At 32.3% G+C, this 21,404-nt stretch overlaps 2 protein-coding genes across 2 annotated transcripts; one reads left to right on the top strand and one right to left on the bottom strand.

The window, feature by feature from the left end:
• Nucleotides 1-1,401: 1,401 nt before the first annotated feature.
• On the top strand, nt 1,402-15,912 carry irf9 (interferon regulatory factor 9). Its single transcript, XM_059326690.1, has 10 exons — nt 1,402-1,533; nt 1,943-2,012; nt 3,292-3,414; nt 3,514-3,694; nt 8,260-8,414; nt 9,271-9,355; nt 9,658-9,711; nt 10,286-10,675; nt 11,772-11,887; nt 13,003-15,912. The coding sequence occupies exons 2-10, from the start codon at nt 1,956-1,958 to the stop codon at nt 13,168-13,170; spliced, it is 1,329 nt and encodes a 442-aa protein (XP_059182673.1). The 5' UTR covers nt 1,402-1,533; nt 1,943-1,955; the 3' UTR covers nt 13,171-15,912.
• On the bottom strand, nt 14,955-21,255 carry emc9 (ER membrane protein complex subunit 9). Its single transcript, XM_059326693.1, has 6 exons — nt 21,092-21,255; nt 19,712-19,915; nt 18,447-18,523; nt 18,194-18,263; nt 17,843-17,937; nt 14,955-16,872 (listed from the first exon to the last, which is right to left on the bottom strand). The coding sequence occupies exons 2-6, from the start codon at nt 19,904-19,906 to the stop codon at nt 16,692-16,694; spliced, it is 618 nt and encodes a 205-aa protein (XP_059182676.1). The 5' UTR covers nt 19,907-19,915; nt 21,092-21,255; the 3' UTR covers nt 14,955-16,691.
• Nucleotides 21,256-21,404: the final 149 nt, after the last annotated feature.

The following is a 21,404-nucleotide window of genomic DNA, read 5'->3' as shown; positions in this document are numbered from 1 at the left end:
CATAGGGGTGGTATAGACTGGCCCCTGTAACGCACACAGCCCAACGGCAGCATGCCCCGTCACGCGTGTACTGCGAGGGCCCGTTCAGTACTGCTTGCAGTCCTAGTATATAACATTGTTCCGTGGTAAACAGGTGGTCAGGAAACACATCAAATAAAAATAACAAGCCATCCTTTGTTACATCCTTTTTGAGTGAAATTATCAATAAATGTCATATGTTACACATTTGGTGAAGTTTTTTGTGTTTCCTGCAAATCTGGAAAAAATTACTTAGGCGATTATTTTAACAGGGTGATATGGTAACACTTTATTTTGAAGGTGTCTACATAAGAGTGACATGAGCGTGTCATAAACATGACATGGGATGTGTCATGAACATTAATGACACTTTGAAGTCACATTATTGCTCATGATACTTGTCATGTCATGTTTCTGACAGGCTTGTGTGACTCTTATGTAGACACCTTCAAAATAAAGTGTTACCATATCTTGCTTAAGTCACAAAGGCATGTTCAAAAAATTGCCTCAGTCATTTATTTCTCTTAAGTTACATAATTTACACACAGTGTTATTACTATAACCTTTACTACTATACTTATACTACTACTACTACTACTACTATAACCGTTTCCTGCAAAACTTGAAAAAACGAGTTAGGCGATTATTTTAACAGGGTGACGAGATGAAAGACAGGTTTTAAGTTTATAGAAACCCTGATTTTACTTGCTAAGTCATACTTTCAACTCTACAACAATTCAGATTCAAAAAATGTACTATTTTTACAAAACTACAATGTCCAAGCATCCTTTTTGATTTAAGAGTTTAAACGTGATCTTTTAACACTCCTGCCTACATCTGACTTGAGATTATCAATAACTGTGATCCAATATGAATAATAATATACTTTTGATCCCTTTTAGTAATAATATTCACACTTTTGGTGAGGTTTTTTGTGTTTCCTGCAAAACTTGAAAAAATGAGTTAGGCGATTATTTCAACAGGGTAACGAGATGAAAGATAGGTTTTAAGTTTATTGAAACCGTGATTTTACTTGCTAAGTCATACTTTCAACTCTACAACAATTCAGATGCAAAAAATGTACTATTTTTACGAAACTACTACAATGTCCAAGCATACTTTTTGATTTAAGAGCTTAAACGTGATCTTTTAACACTCCTGCCTACATCTGACTTCACACTTTTGGTGAGGTTTTTTGTGTTTCCTGCAAAACTGGAAAAAATGACTCAGGCGATTATTTCAACAGGGTGACGAAATATGTCTTCCACCCCTGTATAAAAGCATATAACATCTAAAAACATGTTTTTTGGTTCTGTAGAAATATTTTTATATATTGTGTGTGTGTGTGTGTATGTGACTTGTCGCCCCCTGGAGGCCAACCCCGGCCATGAGCCGCTTCTCTAAAACCACGTGATTTCTGGGAAGAGGAGCGGCGCTGAGAGCAGCAGGGTCCGGACCGCAGCTCAGCAGCTCACACTGTCAGTCCGCAGGCACCGCGGAGGAAACGCAACCGAGGTAAACGAAACTTAAATCGACTTCCTTCATTTAACACCTGAGCTTCTATATTTATGCATTAATACCACCGCGACAGGTGGCCGCTGCTTCTGGATTTCGCTCCTTTGTAACCAAACTCCATTTAAAAAAAAGTGTTTATTTAAAGAAATGGAGTTTAATTCGCGTGAGATCTGTTTGTTTACTATCGACTGGAGCTTTAACTGCAAACACGAGTCTGAAGCCGGCATCTGCACCAAATTAAGTTTAAATACATATGTTTTTTATTGTTTTTTTATTATTATTTATGATGAATAAAGTGTAATTAAGGGGGAGCGGCATGTTGCTACATGCATTAGTCATATCGCGGTTGTTTTTCTGTCTGTGTTTACAGTCTGTGGTGTTTCCTGTGCTTGTTTTTTTGATATTTTAGATTTTATAGAGCCATGGCAGGGGGGAGAATGCGATCCACTCGAAGACTGCGCAACTGGATCGTCGAGCAGGTGTGTGTGTGTGTGTGTGTGTGTGTGCGCGTGTTGGTCAGAGAGAGATAAATGGATAAAAGAGAGGGAGGGAGGGGAGAAGGAAAGGGAAAGAGCCCAGCAGAGGACTCCAGAGACAGTAAACAAACACATTACTAACATCAGTGGTGGAAAAAATATTCAAACTATTTCCTGAATAAAAGGTTGAATACAATACTATAAAACAATCAAAGTTCAGCAGGATTAACCCTCTGGAGTCCATCTATTTATTGAAAATACACATGTTTAATTTACAGTAATAACTTTATTTATATATGATATGTAGACAAGCTGAGAAAGCCAGTTAAAGTTCAATCATAGGAGCTTTCACAGTGTGACAGTTATGTTTCTAGACCATTTTTAAAATGTGAATTTTCTTTCTACAATGAAAACTATTACTATTTTTAATTTGCATGCAAATACGCTGTTTGGTAGTTTGATTATTTGTTATTTTTTCTGCTGTTTTTGCGTGTATAAATGTTTTTTTAAAATGGTACATTTCCATAGACACCTGTGTCTTTTGTTTGTATTTTGGGTTCCTGGCAGCTTTATACTTTGTTAATTAAAATAAAATGAAAATCTGACTGATAGCCAAGTTTGTGTGGAGAAAAAGGAGCCATGCATGTGATGTAAGGACAGACTGAAAGATGCTGAACAGAGATAGAAATTAATGCATAGGAAGTTGACAAATTTGAACCAAAATCTCCTGGACTTCAGAGGTTTAAAGGAGAAAAATAACTCCTATGACAGGCAATTAACACATTATCTTTACACAAGTTAACTTTTCTTAAATTCAATGCAATAATATTGAAAATGTAATAAATGTCTCTAATTTGCTTGTTTTATCTGAACAACAGTCCACAATAACAAGCTAGCAAGTTTTTTTCACTTGGAAAATAACTTTACATGTTAAAAAAGTAAAAACCTTTTCTGGATTTGATTGATCTCAGTCAGACCTGATAGGATTGGGTGTACTAATTTTTTTCTTTCACAAATGATTTTACTTTAATTAATCAAAAATAATTCACTTAAAGTGTATCTTTACTTAATTAGTGGTTGATCCCAACAATATATTACTCTCCTAAATTATATATATATATATATACATATACATTAACATAATTTAGTAGAGCATGATTTTATTATATTAGACCTAATCAAATGTACATGTAAATGTAGTTGAAAATGTGTTTTCTGCCCTCAAAAAAGTGCTGAAAACTTGAGCTAGTAACTTAAACTCACCTGTGTGTTGTGTCTGCAGGTGAGCAGTGGGAAGTTTGCAGGAGTGATGTGGGACGACGACGCCAAAACCATGTTCCGTATCCCGTGGAAACACGCCGGGAAACAGGACTTCCGCAAAGACGAGGACGCCGCCATCTTCAAGGTCGGCAACATTTATAGCTCACATAATTATCAGATCACCAACACACTCTGAAATGGTAAAAAAAAACAACTGACCTTCCTGTTCTCCGTGGTCCTCCAGGCGTGGGCCGAGTTCAAAGGCAAGCTGCGGGACGGCGACCTGAACAACCCGGCGTCCTGGAAGACTCGGCTCCGCTGCGCCCTCAACAAGAGCCCCGAGTTCACCGAGGTGATGGAGCGCGCCCAGCTGGACATCTCCGAACCCTACAAGGTCTACAGGCTGGTGCCCATCAGCGAGCAGGGTGAGACACACACACACACACACAATATATATATAAAAATCTATATAAATCTATAAGTCCTGCAGCTCTATGGAATCAACACAATCATGGCTAGAAGTGGGGAATTAATATCAGGTTAGAAAACACAATTTTAGCCTGATTTAACGTGACTTTTAGACTTTATTTAGGGTTTAGAGATAAAAAGACAAAAGATGAGGGTTTTTTTATTGATTTGTGCAGATTTGACACTTTCCTCTTATGTTAAAGTGAATATTTGAGGTTTTCGACTGTTGGTCGGAAAAAAACAGACATTTATTTATTGGTTATTATTTGAGGAAGAAAACCTCATTATGTTTCCTGATATAAGGAAAATATAATCTTTAACTAATTATGAAGCCAGTTTTTATTAAATTTGATGTTTTGGGCCCATGAATTACATTTTGAATTAATATTAGGTTATAAAACACAATTTTAGCCTGATTAAATGTGAATTCTAGACTTTATTTCTGGTTTTCCGTCCGAGTTTAGAGATAAATTTGCTGTTTTAAAGAACACAGATGCAGATAAAGATGCACCACTGGTCTATGTGCCACTCTAGTATTGAACTTATTTTGGTTTTGGACTGTCATTAGGCCAAAAGAAAGCAATTTTACAATGACAAAAATAACTGTTAGACCTTAAAGCAGCAGATTTGTGCACAAACGATGAGTTTTTTTTAATTGATTTGTGCAGATTTGACACTTTTCTCTTATTTTCAAGTGAATATTTGAGGTTTTCAACTGTTGGTCGAAAAAAAAACTGAGACTTTCTGCCACCCAGAGATGGAAAATTAAGATTTCCCTGAACCACAGATTTGTGTTTTGGCTTGTGGTGAATTACTGTTTCAGTCAGTTGATCTGCTCCAAACAAACTCTCCACTGTTTCCTGAACCTCAGATCACAGATTGCTCTCTGGAATTTGAAGCAATGTTACTTGCAACGAGAAAAAAGTTTGTTTTTGCTCTTGGAATAATCAGAAAAAATAGTTTCTGGTGATATTTGATGGCTGATCCCTCTGCTCTTGTCTTAAAGAAACACTTTAAATTAATTATTTTTGATTAATTAAAGTAAAATTATTTGTAGGAAAAATGTAGTACACAAAGTACACAATTGTTGTCTGTATTATTTATTAATTCATTATTCTGGCTTTAAATAGTGTTGTTTCTTCTAAAACACAGCTGTTTTTCTGTTCAAATAAATAAAATAAATATTAAAAAAATTCTAAAATATTTTAGGATGGAGTAATGCCATGTAAACCAAAGTGATGATATGTACTAAAATAATTAAAAATCTGCACTGACGATTAATTAAAACCACAGGAAGAAAAGGCATCAACAGATCAGGCAAGCTGCCCGTTTTATCAGCTGTTTTTTTGTTCAGATGTATAAAATAAATATTTTTTCAAAATCCTAAAGTATTTTAGGATAGAGTTATGCCATGCTAACAAAAGTGGCGATATCTAGTAAAATAATTAAAAATCAGCACTGACAATTAAGACGAGTGGAAAAGAAAGTGAAGCCTTTTTTGCAGAATTTGTCCATAAATCTTTGTCTAGATTGAATAAATACACCAAAATATGCAACTCTCACTCTGTTAACATCTCAGACAAATGCAGCTTATAAATATAAATATATGTATAAATAAATATTTTAGGATAGAGTTATGCCATGTTAACAAAAGTGGGGATATGTGACTTTATCTTTACTTTAATGCAACATCCTGCAGAGACAGCTCTTAATAAACAGAACAATGTTTGTTTACATGCAATAACTGAGTTTCAGTGCAATCATTGGGTGTTGACCTACAAACCCACACACTGTTGACACTGAAGTTTCATCATGAGCTACTGGTTAAAGGTGAAGAGGAAATAAATCCAGCTGCTCAGAAAACAATATTTAAGTATGAGCATGAAAAGTATTTGCATTAGAATAAACTTAAAAAGTATTTATTATGGAGAACCACCTGTTTCAGTTTAGTAGTTGAGATCTTCGTTTGTTTCTCTGTTCTGGATCAACGAGGATTCTGACAGTTGAATGTTGTTTTATAAACATATCTGCCAGCAGGAAATCTTCTGATAGGACAATCAGCAGCAGCAGGGATGCGGATATTTAATAATCATGCCAAAAATTTAGTTTGACTGACACTGCATTTTTTAAAAGATGATTCAGCGGTTTGTAAAATGAGATAAATGAGTTGAATAAGTTTGTCGTCCCACAAAAAAAATGTGAGCAGGAAAAGTGCATTATAATGATGTGAAAATATACTTTTTTACTAGTTATGAAGCCAATATTAAACAAATTAGATGCTTTAAAGGCACAGAAATTACATTTTGAATTAATATCAGATTAGAAAACACAATTTTAGCCTGATTTAACGTGACTTTTAGACTTTATTTCTGCTTGAAGTTATTATTTGAGGAAGAAAACCTCATTATGTAAAAGCCGGCGAAGCAGTGTTGGCAACTTAGCGATTTTGTTGCTATATTTAGCGACTTTTCAGACCCCCTTAGCGACTATTTTTCAAGAAAGCGACTGGAGACAAATCCGCCGACTTTTTCTGGTGTTATTGGAGACTTCTTACTCTTCTTGACGAGTCGAAGCAGCCCAGTCCTCCTGCAGCAGTCTCTCCCAGCTGCAGAGCCAGAGGGGATGTTAACCCCTTAGCGTCCAGTCTGCAAATTGCTAACAGGCTAACAGTTAGCTCTGTAGCAGTACAGTGTGTATGTGCTGCTGCTGCAGGAGGAGTTTGGTGTTAGGATCTCTGTTTGTTTACAACAAGCACCGGGCACTCTGTGCACAGTTAATGATGCCGGTTAATTCACCATCACTATTGTAACTTTCCCCCCAGCATTTGTATTTATAAGTACTGATCTGCACCTGCATCCTCAGAGGAAAAAATGCAATTACTCCTCCTCCTCAGACTCTCACCCTCCCCGTCAGCTGTTAACACATCAGCACTAACGCTGATTGCGATGTTGCACAACGTGACTTTAGAAACGTCTCCTGCTGCTCGTGTTGCAGTGAACTTTCCTCCTCGTCTGTTATTGCACTTATGAAATCACGTTTTTCCACTGAATCACTGCTCGCTCTTCTTCTTTTTGTTCCAAAACACTCAAATCTCTGGTGTGTTTTTCTGGCACGTTTCTGTTCAACAAACCGTCTCCTGTTTCATGAACGAAGCCAGCGTGACTTTTGACTTCTTCACCTGCTGTTTCAACATATTTCAGTACTGACATTCGGCTTTTTTATTTGCTCATTTTGAGACAGAAACGTATTTACAAGCTTTTTTCTGTTTGCTTTCTGCACCCAACCCTTATTGATTCAGGCCCTTTTATGTCCCCGCTGTTATTTATCACTGAACTATGGCTCCTCCTCTCTGTCGTGCTAATAAATCCTGTTCTGTTATTACGTAAGGTTTCTACTTTTGTGCTTGAAAGCTGCAAACATCTCTGTTTTACTGTCCACGGTGACACAGTGAGATGGGGGCAAAGTACAGCTGTGACAAACCCCGAAGACTCTAAGACTGATGGTAGTTTGGTGCATTTCTTTCATCTTTATTCATTCATTATTCTGGCTTTAAATAGGACAGTTTCAATTTTTAAAACTACAGAATTAGAGAATATTTAGTTATTTTGATTTTCATGAAATTCAGAATAACAATAGTTTTTTTTTTATTCAAATAAAAACTTTAATCCCACATTTAGTTCCTTATTTGAAGTAATAGTGACTAAATAATACTGCAGAATTTATCCATAAAACTTTGTCTGAATTGAATAAATTCATCAAAACATGCAACTCTTCCCCTCTTATTATTTAAAGCAGATGCAGCTTGTCCATTATTTAAAATATGAAGAATATCAGACCACAATTTACCACTAAATAATTCTAAAAATGCAGTAAAATCCAACAGAATCACCCACTTTTTCTTAACATTGTGCTTTCATTGTTATGTACAGCTTTATTCATCAAATGTCTTTCAGTTGTGTAATTAATGAGACTTTTTTCTTTCACTTTAAAAAATATATATATTTAAAAATATTACCTTAAAACCAGGATATTTAATAATTTATTAACTATATCGATTCATTATTTGTCATCTTTTATTGAATTCTTCAAAAAAAAAATTAATAAAATTTAAAGGAAAATAAACCAGGATACAATATCATTATTCAAAATGTACTAAAAAAAACATTAAAAAGTAAATAAATACATTTCAATACACATAAAAAAAATGTAAATCAGGATTTTTAATTAATTAAATTAAGTTAAGTGTACGTAAAGAAGACTTGATTGCAGAAGTTTGTAATTTAAATTAGATAAAAGTTTTTTTTTTTTTTTAAATCCCAGAACAATTTGTTATGATTTATCCATTATTTAAAAATTTTAAATATCAGACCACAATTTATCACTAAATTATTTTTAAAAATTCAGTAAAATCCAACAGAAACACCCACTTTTTCTTAACATTGTGCTTTCATTGTTACGTACAGATTTATTCATCAAATGTTTTCAGTTGTGTAATTAATGAGACTTTTTTCTGTCTGTTCAGGCGTGGTGGTTCCTGAGAAGAAGTGCCGAGGAAAACCGGCCAAGAGGCCAAAAAGGAGGCGGAGCAGCAGCAGCAGCAGCGAATCAGAGAGCAGCGACAGTCAGAGCGTCAGTCCGGAGAAACAGATAAAGACGGAGGAGGTCACGTCACAGCTGGTGAACACTTTAACTACTAAACTGAATTTATACCACAGCTTTCTTTAGGGACGCAGATTTTGGTTTTTCAGAACATTTCAAGTTTCTTTGAATCCATTTAAAAATAATAATAACATTTAATATATATATATATATATATATATATATATATATACATACATACACATATATACAATTCTCAACACAGAGACAGAGAGGTGAATTAATTTACCATAATTTACACTTTTTTCCATTAATTATTAAGCTTCCCTGTTATTTGCAATGTGATATTTTAAAGGGGGAAAAATATTTATTTGTTTATAAATTATTTTTTTTATTGTTTCCTTTATTTATTATATTTTTATTTTGTTTAACATTTTTATTTTATTTTTAAGATTTTTTTTTTCTCTATCTCTTTAAAAAAAAAAAAGTAATATTACAATTTAAAAAATATATATATAATTCACAAAACAGACGGAGAGCTAAATTAATTTACCATTATTTACACTTTTTTCCACTTTTTTTCCTGTATTCCTTACCAAGTAATTATGGTTAAAAAATGTTTTATTTGTTTGGAAATTATACTTTTATTATTTCCTGTACTTCTTACCGAATAATTATAGTAAAAAAAAAATTAAATCTTTTTTTATCCTGTGAGGAATGTGAAAATATAGCAACAACAATTCCAATAATCTTTGAAATATTAACTACAAACTGTTAAATTAAATTAAAATTTAAAAACTGAAACATTTCTTCTCAAGAAAAACCCTCTGTTGTTTCTAGACTTTTCATCAGGCAGCCTGAACTCAAAAATGAACTTTGTTTCCACCTGATTTTCACGTTTTAGAGAGTTTAAAATAAATCTTTGTGTTCTCAGTGTGTTGAAGACGTTCTGCAGTGGAACGACAACGCCGTCCAAACACAAGAACCCGCTTCGTTCATCAGCGCCACACAGACCGACGGTCAGTTTAACCTTTTTTTTCCATTATTTTTATACATTTGTCTAAATATTTTTTATTTTATTATATGTTTTTAACACGTTTTTACAGATTTTAAATGTAAAAATGATCCAAAACAGAACAATTTATTGTGCTTTATGACACACATGAGAACTGCAACTACAGCCATGAATTAAGTTAATCTATTAGTTTATTGACAGAAAAATGTATTGATTGTGAATGAAAGATGCTTTGCAAATAAAGTTTGTTTGTTTGTTTGTTTTATTAAAACTCCGGCTGATCTTTTTATTCCCGTCTTTTTGCAGGAGAGATCAGGGTGGACGTGCGGATCGAAGAGAGCCTTCCTGCTCTCAAGGAAGGTAATAAACCGAAAAAAATGTTTTAACATTAGCTTTATGTAACACAAAATAAATATAAAATAAATATAAGGAAATCAATATTGAGATTTTTGATGAAAACCAAATAATTGTATTACAAAAAATGTGTATAATTTACATATATATATATATATATATATATATATATATATATAAATTGTACACATTTTTTGATAAAACCAAATAATTGAAAAAAATAAAAAAATAAAAAATAAAAAAATATATTTTTTTATCATTGTTTTTGATATATTATTGAAAAATGATATATATATTGAAATGATATATATAATATTTTAAGTAAGAAAAAAAAAGAAGAAAAAATATATATAATTAAAAAAACTGCAAAATGTAAAAGAAATATATATTATTGAAAAATGATATATATATATATATATAAATAATAATTTTCCATTACATATTTTTATTAGAAAAGTTACAAAAGATGATTGTGCTTGCTGCCTAAATCCGAATCACCAAGACTATTTTTCTGTTTTTTGGGGTTTTCTCAGCTTTAACTCCTTTAACCTCGTCTGTCTGTCTGTGTGTCTGTCTGCAGGTCAGGACTCGTTCAGCGTGGCGGTTCAGTATTTAGGACACGAGGTCCTCAGGAGTCAGATCCAGAGCCACGACGTGCGGATCACGTACCTGCCGTCCCCTCCCGTCCCGTGTCGGCCCGCCATCCTGAGCGGCGGGTTCCCTCGCATCCCGCTGCCGGAGCCGCCGTCCTCGCTGCCGGCCGGCCCCGAGCTGCAGGCGCTCGCCACGCTGCTGCCCTTCATGCAGAAAGGCGTGGTGCTCACCGACATGGCCAAGGGCGTCTACGGCAAACGCTTCTGCCAGGGGCGGGTCTTCTGGCGGGGGCCGCACACGACCACGCCCGGCCTGCACAAGATGGAGAGGAACACGGAGCCGGTGATGCTCTTCAGCAAAGACACGTTCATGCAGCGTGAGTTTGATTTAGGACCCTTTAGTGTGATTCAGTCTCCATAAGCTTTCCATCTTTAAAACTCATCTTAAAACCTATTTTTATTCCTCGGTTTTTAACCACGTATGAGACTCTGCTCTTGTTTTTAGTGTTTTATGGTTTGCTTTTATTTATTGTTTTTTAAATTGTTTTTTAAAAAGCAATGAATCTATTTATTTTAGTGTTTATTCCTGTTTTATTTATTTTATTGTCTCTTGTTCTGTTTGTTTATGTACAGCACTTTGTTGCGGCTGTGGTTGTTTTAAAGTGCTTTACAAATAAAGTTGAGTTGAGAGTTGAGTTGAGTAAGCTGAGTTTAAAATCTGATTTTTAATTAATTAAATTCAGTAAAGTGAGCGATAAAGTAATTTATTGTCTTTTATATATAGAAATATATTTTTAAAAAATTGAAATCAGGATTTTGAATTCATTTTGTTTAACACCAAAAAAAATTGCCTATTTTGATTCATTATTTGTCTTTTTTTAATTGAGGTTTTTAAAAAATATATATATTTTAAAAAAAAAAAAAATAAAATAATTGACTATTTTGTCTTTTTGTTATTGAATTTGTTTTAAATTTTTTAATAAAATTTAAAAGGAAAATAAACAAGGATAATGAGGAAACTATATCATTATTCAAAAATGTACTTATAAATAAATAATAAAAATACATAAAAAAAAAAAATATATATATATATCTTTTGTATTGAAGTTTTTTTATTTAGAGGAAAATAAATGAGGACTACTAGGATAGTATATCATTATTCAAATACATACTAAATAAATAAAAATATATAAAAAAGTAATTGTTTCTCGAACTAATAATTCTTTAACTTCTAATAATAATAACTTCTAATAATTATCAGTTTGTCCGTCAGATATTACCACAGACTAAATATATTTCTAGTTCTGATTTTGTAAAACAAGGAATTTGACAAAATTTTCTGTGTTTCTGGGAAATTACAGCAACTATTTTTCACATGTTTTTGGCATAACACGGACAAAATAATTTGTCTGCATTTAATGTTATGTTAGTAAAATGAATTATGTATTTATTTGATGTTTTCCTCTTGATCAGAACTGGATCAGTTCCGTGTGAACGGCGGCGAGCCTCCTCAGTGCGGCGTCACTCTGTGTTTCGGAGAAGAGCTGAGTAACACGGACGACTCGTCAGGAAAACTCATCATAGTTCAGGTAAATAACTGTTTATTTACTGATTTCTATATTTAATCATTTGAACCCATAACTGGCAATGATCATGAGAATGAATCTTCTGTTTGAACTATAAAATCTTTAATTGTGACTTTGTATGATTTAATATTTCCTCATTGATGGTATCAAAGACCATCAGAATAATTAATAATATGCTGAAGAAAGAAAATAAAAATATATATGAAAGAAACTTAATTACTCACTGAAAACGTTCTATTAATTAGCTATAACTTATTTAACCTTGTTAATTAATCACTTTGTTTAAATTTAAATTAGTATTATTTATCACAAAGAACTATTGTGAAATAATTGCGTACTTAAAACTAAATACAATTATTAATCATAATTTAAAGGTATTGTTATTAACCTAACTGTTTATATTTTTTGCATTAATAGTAATAATATTAATAATGCTAATAGTAATAATAATAAATGTAATATTAATAGTAGTAATAACAAATGTAATATTAATAAAAAGATAATAGTAATAATAGTGATAATAATAGAAATTGTAATAATAATAATAGTAATATTAATAATAGTAGTAATAGTAATAATAGTAGTAGTAATAATAAGAATAGTAATAAGAAAAGTAATAGGAATACTAATACTACTACTAATAATAATAATAATAGGATTAATATTAGTAGTAGTAATAATAGTAATATTAATAATAATAGTAATAAGAAAAGTACTAGTAATAATAATAATGATAATTATAATTAAGTAATAGTAATACTAATAGGAATACTACTACTACTACTAATAGTAGTAATAGTAATAATAGTAGTACTAATATAGTAATGATAATATAATAGTAATAGTAATAATAGTAGTATAGTAATAAATTATAGGAATAAAAATAAGAATAGTAATAGTAATAATAATATAGTAATACTAATAGTAGTAGTAATAGTATTAATAAAATAAATAATAATAGTAGTAATAGTTATAATAGTAGTAGTTATAGTAATAATAGTTAAAGGAATAGTAATAGTAATAGTAATAATAGTAGTAATAATAATAATAGTAGTAGTAATAATAATAAAAATAATAGTAATAGTAATAATGATAATAATAAAGTGTCTCCTGTGTAGATCACGTTCCCGTGGGCGGAGCAGCAGGTGAGGACCGCTCAGTCCTTCGTGGAGTCCATCAGCTTCCTCCAGTCTCTGGCCAGCCAGTCTCCACTGGGAGAAATCACTCTCAACCTGGTCACCGTTCCTTCTCCGGACCCTGACTCAACAACCTGCGGGACCATCTGAGCACTTTGTCCAACCGGAGCAGACGCATTGCCAAAAATCCCCCAAAATAAGAGACTACCCATTCTTTCAAAATAAGAGGGCCGAGAGATTTATCGACATCTTCTTCCCCCTTAAGTTCATCGATCAACAATGAAATGAATCAAAACCTCCAAATAAATAAATCTTCACTTTGGGAAGATTTCAAAATAAGAGTCTCTTTATATAGAACTTTACAGCACTTATATTAAAAACTTTAAACACTTTATAGAACCGAAGATTGGAAAGCAAACTTCATTTTTCTTTTTTTTTTTACGCTGAAATTTTTTGGAATGGACTTGAGCCCCCTGAAAGTCCTCGTAGTTGAACCAGAAGCACTACATGTAAACCAACACTGAGAAGACGTCTAAAAAACGACAACTTTCTGGATAATCAACTCATCTTTTTAGTTACTTTTCCACACAGTAATGTCAAACTTTCTCCTGGTTTCAGCTTCTTAAATCTGCATTTTCTTTCTTGGTCATGTACCACTAACAGTCATAGAAAAAATGATTAGATCATTGTTTTCTTCAATTTCTTGCTCATTTTAATGACTGGTACAATTAAAGGTACATTTGTTTGGACAAATATAATAACAGCAACAAAAACAGCTCATAAGAGTTTAATTTAACAGCTGATATCTAGACATTTGGTTAAATTATTAATCAATTATTATTCAAAAGTATTGTTACTTACCCAATTGTTTTAATTTTTGCTGTTATGAAGCATTATAATAAAAGCATTTAACTTGCCTAAAACTATTATTAATAAATTGTAAATAATTATTTCTACAACTTTCTATACTCAAAACTGTTATTTATTCCTACTTTAATTTATTTTCGATTTTTTTATTTTTGTGATTTTGGTTATTATCAAGAACACAGATGTTAAATGACTAGATATCAGCTCTTAAATTAAACTCCCATGAGCTATTTTTGTTGTTATCATTATATTTGTCCAAACAAATTTACCTTTAGTTGTACAATGCATTAAAATTAACAAGAATTTGAAGAAAACAATGGTCTAATAATTTTTTCCATGACTGTATGACATGAATTTAGCATCTTAAAGGGACAGTTATTATATATATTATTAAAATGGAAGTAAAAAAATGTTTTACATATATTAAAAAATTGCTTTTAAATGGAAAAAGAAAAACAAAAAGAAAAGTTGAATGGAAAAGTATAAATAAAAGTACAAAAAAAAATAGAAAAAGAATGTATTGTGTATGTGTATGTATAAAAGTAAAAAAAGGATTTAAATTAATTATGTTAATTATTAAATAATATAATATCATAAATAATTACCTCATACAAGCCCACTTTTACAAAAAATCCAGACTATCCTTTTTTATGCTGAAAGTGTCGTTTTTTTTATTAATTTGCTCTTTTTTCTAACTATCTTTTTAAACAACTATCCCTGTAAGGATTTAGATTGTTGTCTTTTACAATTTAAAGATTCAAACACATAAAATAACTGCTGGTTGCAGCTCTAGTCGTCTTATTCCCCTGGATGCCTGGACCTGTAGGGCAGTGGTTCCCAATCAAGTTTCAACAGGAAAAACAAACCCAACATTGATTTTTTTCTTGTGAAAAACCTAAAAAAATAAGTCCAAGAACCACTGCCCATTGTGTTTATATTACAGCACTGTTTAAACCTCCTCATTAAGTCTTTAGATGTTAAATATTAATCTTAGAGTAGAATAAAAAGTAAAACATCTTATAAAACTACAACATACTTCAGTAGAGATAGTAAAGATATGTTAGTCGCACTTTTCACTTTTTTAATATAACGTCGGTTAGTCGAGGGTAGTTGTCTTAATTTTTTTTGTCATGTTAGGCTTCTGTAGTTAAATACAAACATTGATACATTTACAAATGTGGGTTCCAGGTTGTATATTGATGTATTAGAAGAACAAAAACACAGCAGGAAAGGAAAAATCCAACCTTCTATACTTCTGTTTCACTGTTAGAAATCATCCGTTCTGGACATTCGGTGCATTTATTGTGTTATTATGTGAGAAATTAATCAGTGTACCAAGTTTACCTTTGACTTACCTCTAAAACAAAGACTAGGGGTTAGTGTTCTGACAATGCTTTAGTTTTAGTTTAAATGTTTTACTGTTGTTATGCAAGTTAAGGTTAGGGGCATACAGAAGAAGAAGAAAACATCCTGAATTTTCATGCAAAAGTCTTGCAGTAAATTCAGTCTGCTGCAGCTCAGATTTGTTTTTGTTGTCAGACGTGTTGGTGGTTCAGTTTGATGTGTCTGTTTCCTAATACAGGAAATGCTTATTTGCAAAAGTTGATGATTTCCTCTTGATAAAATACATTGTTTTGTGATTGAATTCAATTGGAGGTAAATTCTGTTTTTTACATTTTTAACAGCGTCTCTAATGTTCTTAACCCTCCTTTTTTTTAGCATTAATAACCACTAAACATTTAATAAACTGCTTGTAACACACTATAATGTACTTGTATGCAGCTATAAAGGATATTTCTAAGTGTTTATCAATGCACAGTACTTGTCAGCAAATATAATGTTTACTATGAAGTAGGGCTGTCCTCGACTGGTCGACTAATTGATTATTTTATTAAATTGACGGATCTGTAAAACTCCACAAAGAATCGTGCAGAAGCACCACTTTAAATCTTGTGTTTACTATAAAAGTGTATTAGTTTCTTGGAAAAGAAGTGATTCAGCATGAAAAAAAAAAAAAATCATTAACGAATGAGTAAAATGCTCTCGGCTGCCTTCAGGTGGAATTATTATTGTTGAAAAATACATAAATAAACAATTAAAAATGTCATTATATCTGCTTACAATCACATTATAGTGTGTTATAAAATATTTATGATTTAAAATGTGAAATGAGGACAGTTAGGTTAAATGTCACACTACTTTCTGGTCTATTTTTTTATTATATATTTCGTTTTATAAGCTGTCTCGCATCATCAAACTACTGTGTTTTTATGAATTTAACCATTCAACATTTGACTCATGTCGTCAAAAATATGGCACAAACTACCACCTTCATCTTGATCTTCAACCTGACAACTCAACCAAACATTTTGAGCTTCAATTAATTTGTTTTTACAACTTACTGCACTGCTTTTGCATTTTAAGAGGTTTTTTGTTCTGTTTTTCCACCCCCTGGAGTTTGTGATGAACATAAAACAACATTTAAAAAGCAACAAAAGAGGAAAACAGGACCACAGGTGCATTGTAATAGTGTTAAAGGGGTTTTTAAGGTGAATTTTTCCTTTAAATAGTCAGGTGTTGGGCTGGACCACAAGGCACTCTGAGTGGGGGGAAAGACTGCAGAGATCTACCAAGCTGTAAATATTATGTTATTTATGCATGTCAATGTTTTGTCCCTGTTCAGTGGAAGATGCATTAAAGATAAACCTAACCTCTGCGTGTTTGTGTCGGTTATAAAAATCACATGATGACGGGTGAGAACATAAATAAATCTGGATCTGGAGTACAAACTGCTGCTACTTCCTCTAGATGTTCCCGTTGGCCGGCGAGGCCAGCTCGGCTATCTTGGTATTCAGTTTCTGATTGGTCCAGTCCTTTGTGATGTCATCCAAGTGGCTGTCAAAATCCACCAATAGCGAGTGATCGCCCGACTCCAGCAGCTGACTGGCTATCGCCCGAGTCTCCTCCCACTGTCGCAGCATTATCCTAACAAACAGCCAAAAAAATAAAAATAAAAGAGGACAGGTCAGGGTTAATCTTATAAATGCTGGACTCGTTTGATAAAATGGAAAAAGTAAAAAAAATAATAATTCAATTATGATATATTTAAAGAATTATTATTAAAATTATTAAAATGGAAAAATTAAAAAAAAAAAAAGTTTTATATAAATTTAAAAATGACTATTAAAATTATTAAAATGGAAAAAGTAAAAATAATAACTCAATTATTATATATTTAAAGAATTATTAAAATGGAAAAGTAAAAAAAAGGACAGGTCAGGGTTAATCTTATTAATGCTGGACTCGTATGTTAAAATTGAAAAAGTTTTTAAAAATGTTTATATATATATATATATATATATATATATATATATGTTAAAGACTTACTATAAAAAAACATTAAGTAAAAGTTAAAATAACTTTTTATATGTATTATATGATTAAAATGGGAAAACTAAAAAAAGGTTATATATATATATTTTTTTTAAAGTTACGATTAAATATAAAAAAGTAAAAAATGTTATAGTAATAAGTAATAAATAAGGCAGCAATAACATGAAGAAATGTAAATACACATAACAATATAATATAAGTCAATATATTACAATTAATACATTGATTATTATTTTTTAAAAAAAGGTCTTTATTCAAAAGGACTAGTTTTATTTATTGATTTAAGGAGACCTTTATTTTCCCAATGCAACACTCTTTTTATTTTTATTCATTGGATTATTTTAAAAATGTAATTTATTTAAATTTTTTCACTGTAAATTTCCTGACAAATAATAATAATAATAATAAAAAATGGAAATGGCTTGTATCTTTTGTAGACATTCATTGGTTCATTGGAGACAAATGGGAAGATAGTGTTTATGGTGTAAGAGCCTGAAAAGTTCCCTTCCTTCCTTCCTTCCTTCCTTCCTTCCTTCCTTCCCTCCCTCCAGCTGTCACTTACGTGTGTTTGTCTTTGAGCATCCATCTTGAATCTTTGCGCTCGTACATGACGATGGGAGGAACCCGATAGTCTGAAGACATCTTACTGCCATCAAGCTGTGGAGCAAAACAGAGAAAATATATTTCAATTCATATATGAAACTGAATTTGTATTTTAAAAAATATCAAATGTGACTAAATTTAAACAAGATTTCCTAAAACTGCCAAGAAACACATTTAGTTCAAGTGACATCAAAGAGGAATTATAGAGCATCTAAAGCTAATTAAATTGACTGATCAGCATATAGTTTCACCACAAACTTGTTTTTTATCTCTGCAAGCAAACACATAAAGGAAAGGTTAAAATTCTTACCATTAACAAAACTGCGTTGTCAAACTGCTCAGAAATCTTATCAGCTATCTTCAGTGCACACTGAGTCGGGCTGTTGAGTTAAAAATATGAAAACAGATTTTAAAAAACGGTTTGACAGGTTTATATTTTACTAAAAAAAACACTTGGATGTACTGAAGCAGCTGCAACATCCATCCTCGCCTTACCTACCTACATGATCGCCTTACAGGCGATCATGTGGGTAGTTCTCGGAGGAATCAACAGCTAAACTCACCTGCTGTCTGACACGCAGGCGTTGGCCTGATAGTATCCCACTATCCTCTGCTGAGTCTGTGAACACCACACATCCACCTGGAACAAGACAAGTCATTTACCCAAAATGTAAAACTGGGATCTTTTAGCCAGAGCAAGGATTTGGTGCCAAATCACTGCAGCACAAGGGGATTTTTTCAGTGTTAAATATCCCTTTAGTCTTACTCATACACACAGCATAAAAATAAAACCATATTTTAACATAAGGAGTGTTTCCACTGAGTACTTTTTGGAAAGCGGCTGAGTGTTTTGGCTCCGCCCACTAGTTAGTTTCCTTTGTCCTCTGTTCCCATACAGGTACTTTTGTAGCAGCTAACCAATGGAGTTAATGTGACAACAGACCGACGTGATATTTATACGATATTTAGCAACTATTCAGACCCCTCTAGCAACAAATCTAGAGACTTTTTCTGGTGTTATTGGAGACTCGTTCCTACTCTTCTTAACGAGTACCAGGTGCCGTCCCAAAGCACTCACAAGCGGCCCAGTCCTCCTGCAGCAGTCTCTCCCAGCTGCAGTCAGAGCAGGAGATGTTAACCCCTCAGAGCCCAGTCTGCACCAGCCTGCAAATGAATTACGCAGTAGCAGCTCAGAAAGTACCTGCCTCGAGTAGGTACAAGAGTTGTCAAAAGTATCGATACTCAAAAAAGTATCGATACTAATACGTTGTATCCGGATACGATACTCATTTTCAAAAGTATCAGTACCTAGCCAAGGAATGAACACTTAATTTATTGTTATTTTTTTTATCAAGCTTGCCTAATATTGTGCACAGCATACAATCTCAAAATATTGTTCTAATTGTTATTGTTTATTATATTTATTTCTTTTTTGCACTACCTCAGACCTGAAGCTTGTTATCATAGTTGCAGTTTCTTTTTGCACAACTGTTTTTTGTTATAAATATTTAACCTGTGGTTCTGTTAATTTTTACATGTTGCATTTTTCTTGTTAATAAAAATATTTCTGTTAAATTTTGGGTTTAACAGGTTTGTTTTTATCCTGGTGGTATCGAAAATGGTATCGAGTATCGAATATTTTCCTGAGTATCGTATCGAGTTGAAAATTTTAGTATCGTGACAACTCTAGTAGGTACTTTCTGAGCCGCTAACAGGTGGAGTTGGGCGAATCCGCTCTCCTAAGTCACACCCATAGCAGCTCACTAGAGGGATAAGTACCTAATGGAAACACGCCTTTACTGTCAGGTCACCTGACTTTGTGTCCTACCTGTGTGAGGGCCAGCTGAGTGATGGGAGCCAGGGGCAGGTGGGAGTGGAGCAGCGGTACACAGTCCGTCACACACACAGCGCCGCCCGCTGCGCTCGACGACAACAGCAGCCCGTTGATGCTGCAGCGGGGAAACAGACAGGCGTGCAGGTACATCTTCACATAGGCCCGACAGGACAGCTCCACTTCGCCCATGGTGACTTACTGAGAGAACAGAAACAAAAGTGGATTGCACTTAATCAGAAGAAGTTACCATAATCAACCCATACAAAAACGTTTGTAAATAACTATGAAATACATCCAGAAAAAAGTAATAAGGCAATAAATATAAATAAATGAGTCATTAGAGTTAAATAAACACATTTGAAATAAATATGAAATCCTAAAATGAGAGGTATTTAGATAAATTAGTCAAGTTATTTGTACATAAAAATTAAACAAATCCTGAAATAAAGCAATATAATCAAAATAAACAGAAATGTATTTATTAATTAAATATATAATTTCTATTATTTATTTAACTATAACTATTTCTATATTTTTACAAGCATGTATTTCTTTATTAAATATATTACTATTATTTATTCATTTATTGATCTATAACTATTTCTATATTTTTATAAGCATGTATTTATTTATTAAATATATAATTACTGTTCATTTTATTTATTTATTGAATTATAACTATTTCTATACTTTTATAAACATGTATTTATTTATCAAATATATAATTACTATTATTTATTTTATTTATTTATTGAACGATTACTATTTCTATATTTTTATAAGCATGTATTTATTTATTAGATATATAATTACTATTCATTTTATTTATTTATTGAATTATAACTATTTCTATATTTTTATAAACATGTATTTATTTATTAAATATATAATTACTACTTATTTTTTATTTATTGAACTATAAGTATTTCTATATTTTTATAAGCATGTATTTATTTATTAAATAGATAAATAAATAAATAAAATTATATGAGGATTTATTCCAGAGGCATATTTCTTTATTTCGTAAAACATTAATTTACTTTACTTAAATGGCATTTAAGTCACACATAAAATCAGGTTTGGAGCCGATTTAAGCCCTGATTAAATTATCGATTACAATAATTGTCATGTGTATTCAATAGCTAATTTACGGTATATTTAAAAGGTAATCTGGCCCATCCCTGGCTTTAAAACACACCACTGGAGGCTAAATACACTGACGCATCACCTAAAATGCAACATTTTACCCTAAAATCAGGGGGAAAATCCCCTCCCAAGGTTGTTTTTTAGCTGGATGTTGCTCAATAAACCAGCTGCTTCAATATGTATCAGCATTAGCATACTAGCATACCAATCAGCTGAAATAAGTCTTACCTTAAGAGATAAAAGATATAATGTAGTAAGAGTAGCTTCAACGAACAGATGTGGACCTTCCGATTGTCAAATATATCACATATATATTTTTAAATCGTTTTTTAAGGTTTTGAGAGAGCTGTAACGGCTAACTGTTTGACTTGATAGCAAACCAATTTAAAAAGCGTATGAATGGCTACTTCCGGTTCCGCCCAGTAGTCAAATATAATGATTTGATTGGCCGTGACGTCGCAACAAAGTGTCAATCATTCCTGCAGCTGAGTAAAGCAGTGTGACCTCTAGTGGAGAGGAGGTTACATTACATTCATTTAAG

Source organism: Centropristis striata, chromosome 23 (assembly GCF_030273125.1).
Source record: "Centropristis striata isolate RG_2023a ecotype Rhode Island chromosome 23, C.striata_1.0, whole genome shotgun sequence".
Taxonomy (NCBI): domain Eukaryota; kingdom Metazoa; phylum Chordata; class Actinopteri; order Perciformes; family Serranidae; genus Centropristis; species Centropristis striata.
The sequence above is the reverse complement of the archived record's forward strand: the minus strand, read 5'-3'. Positions and strand labels throughout refer to the sequence as shown.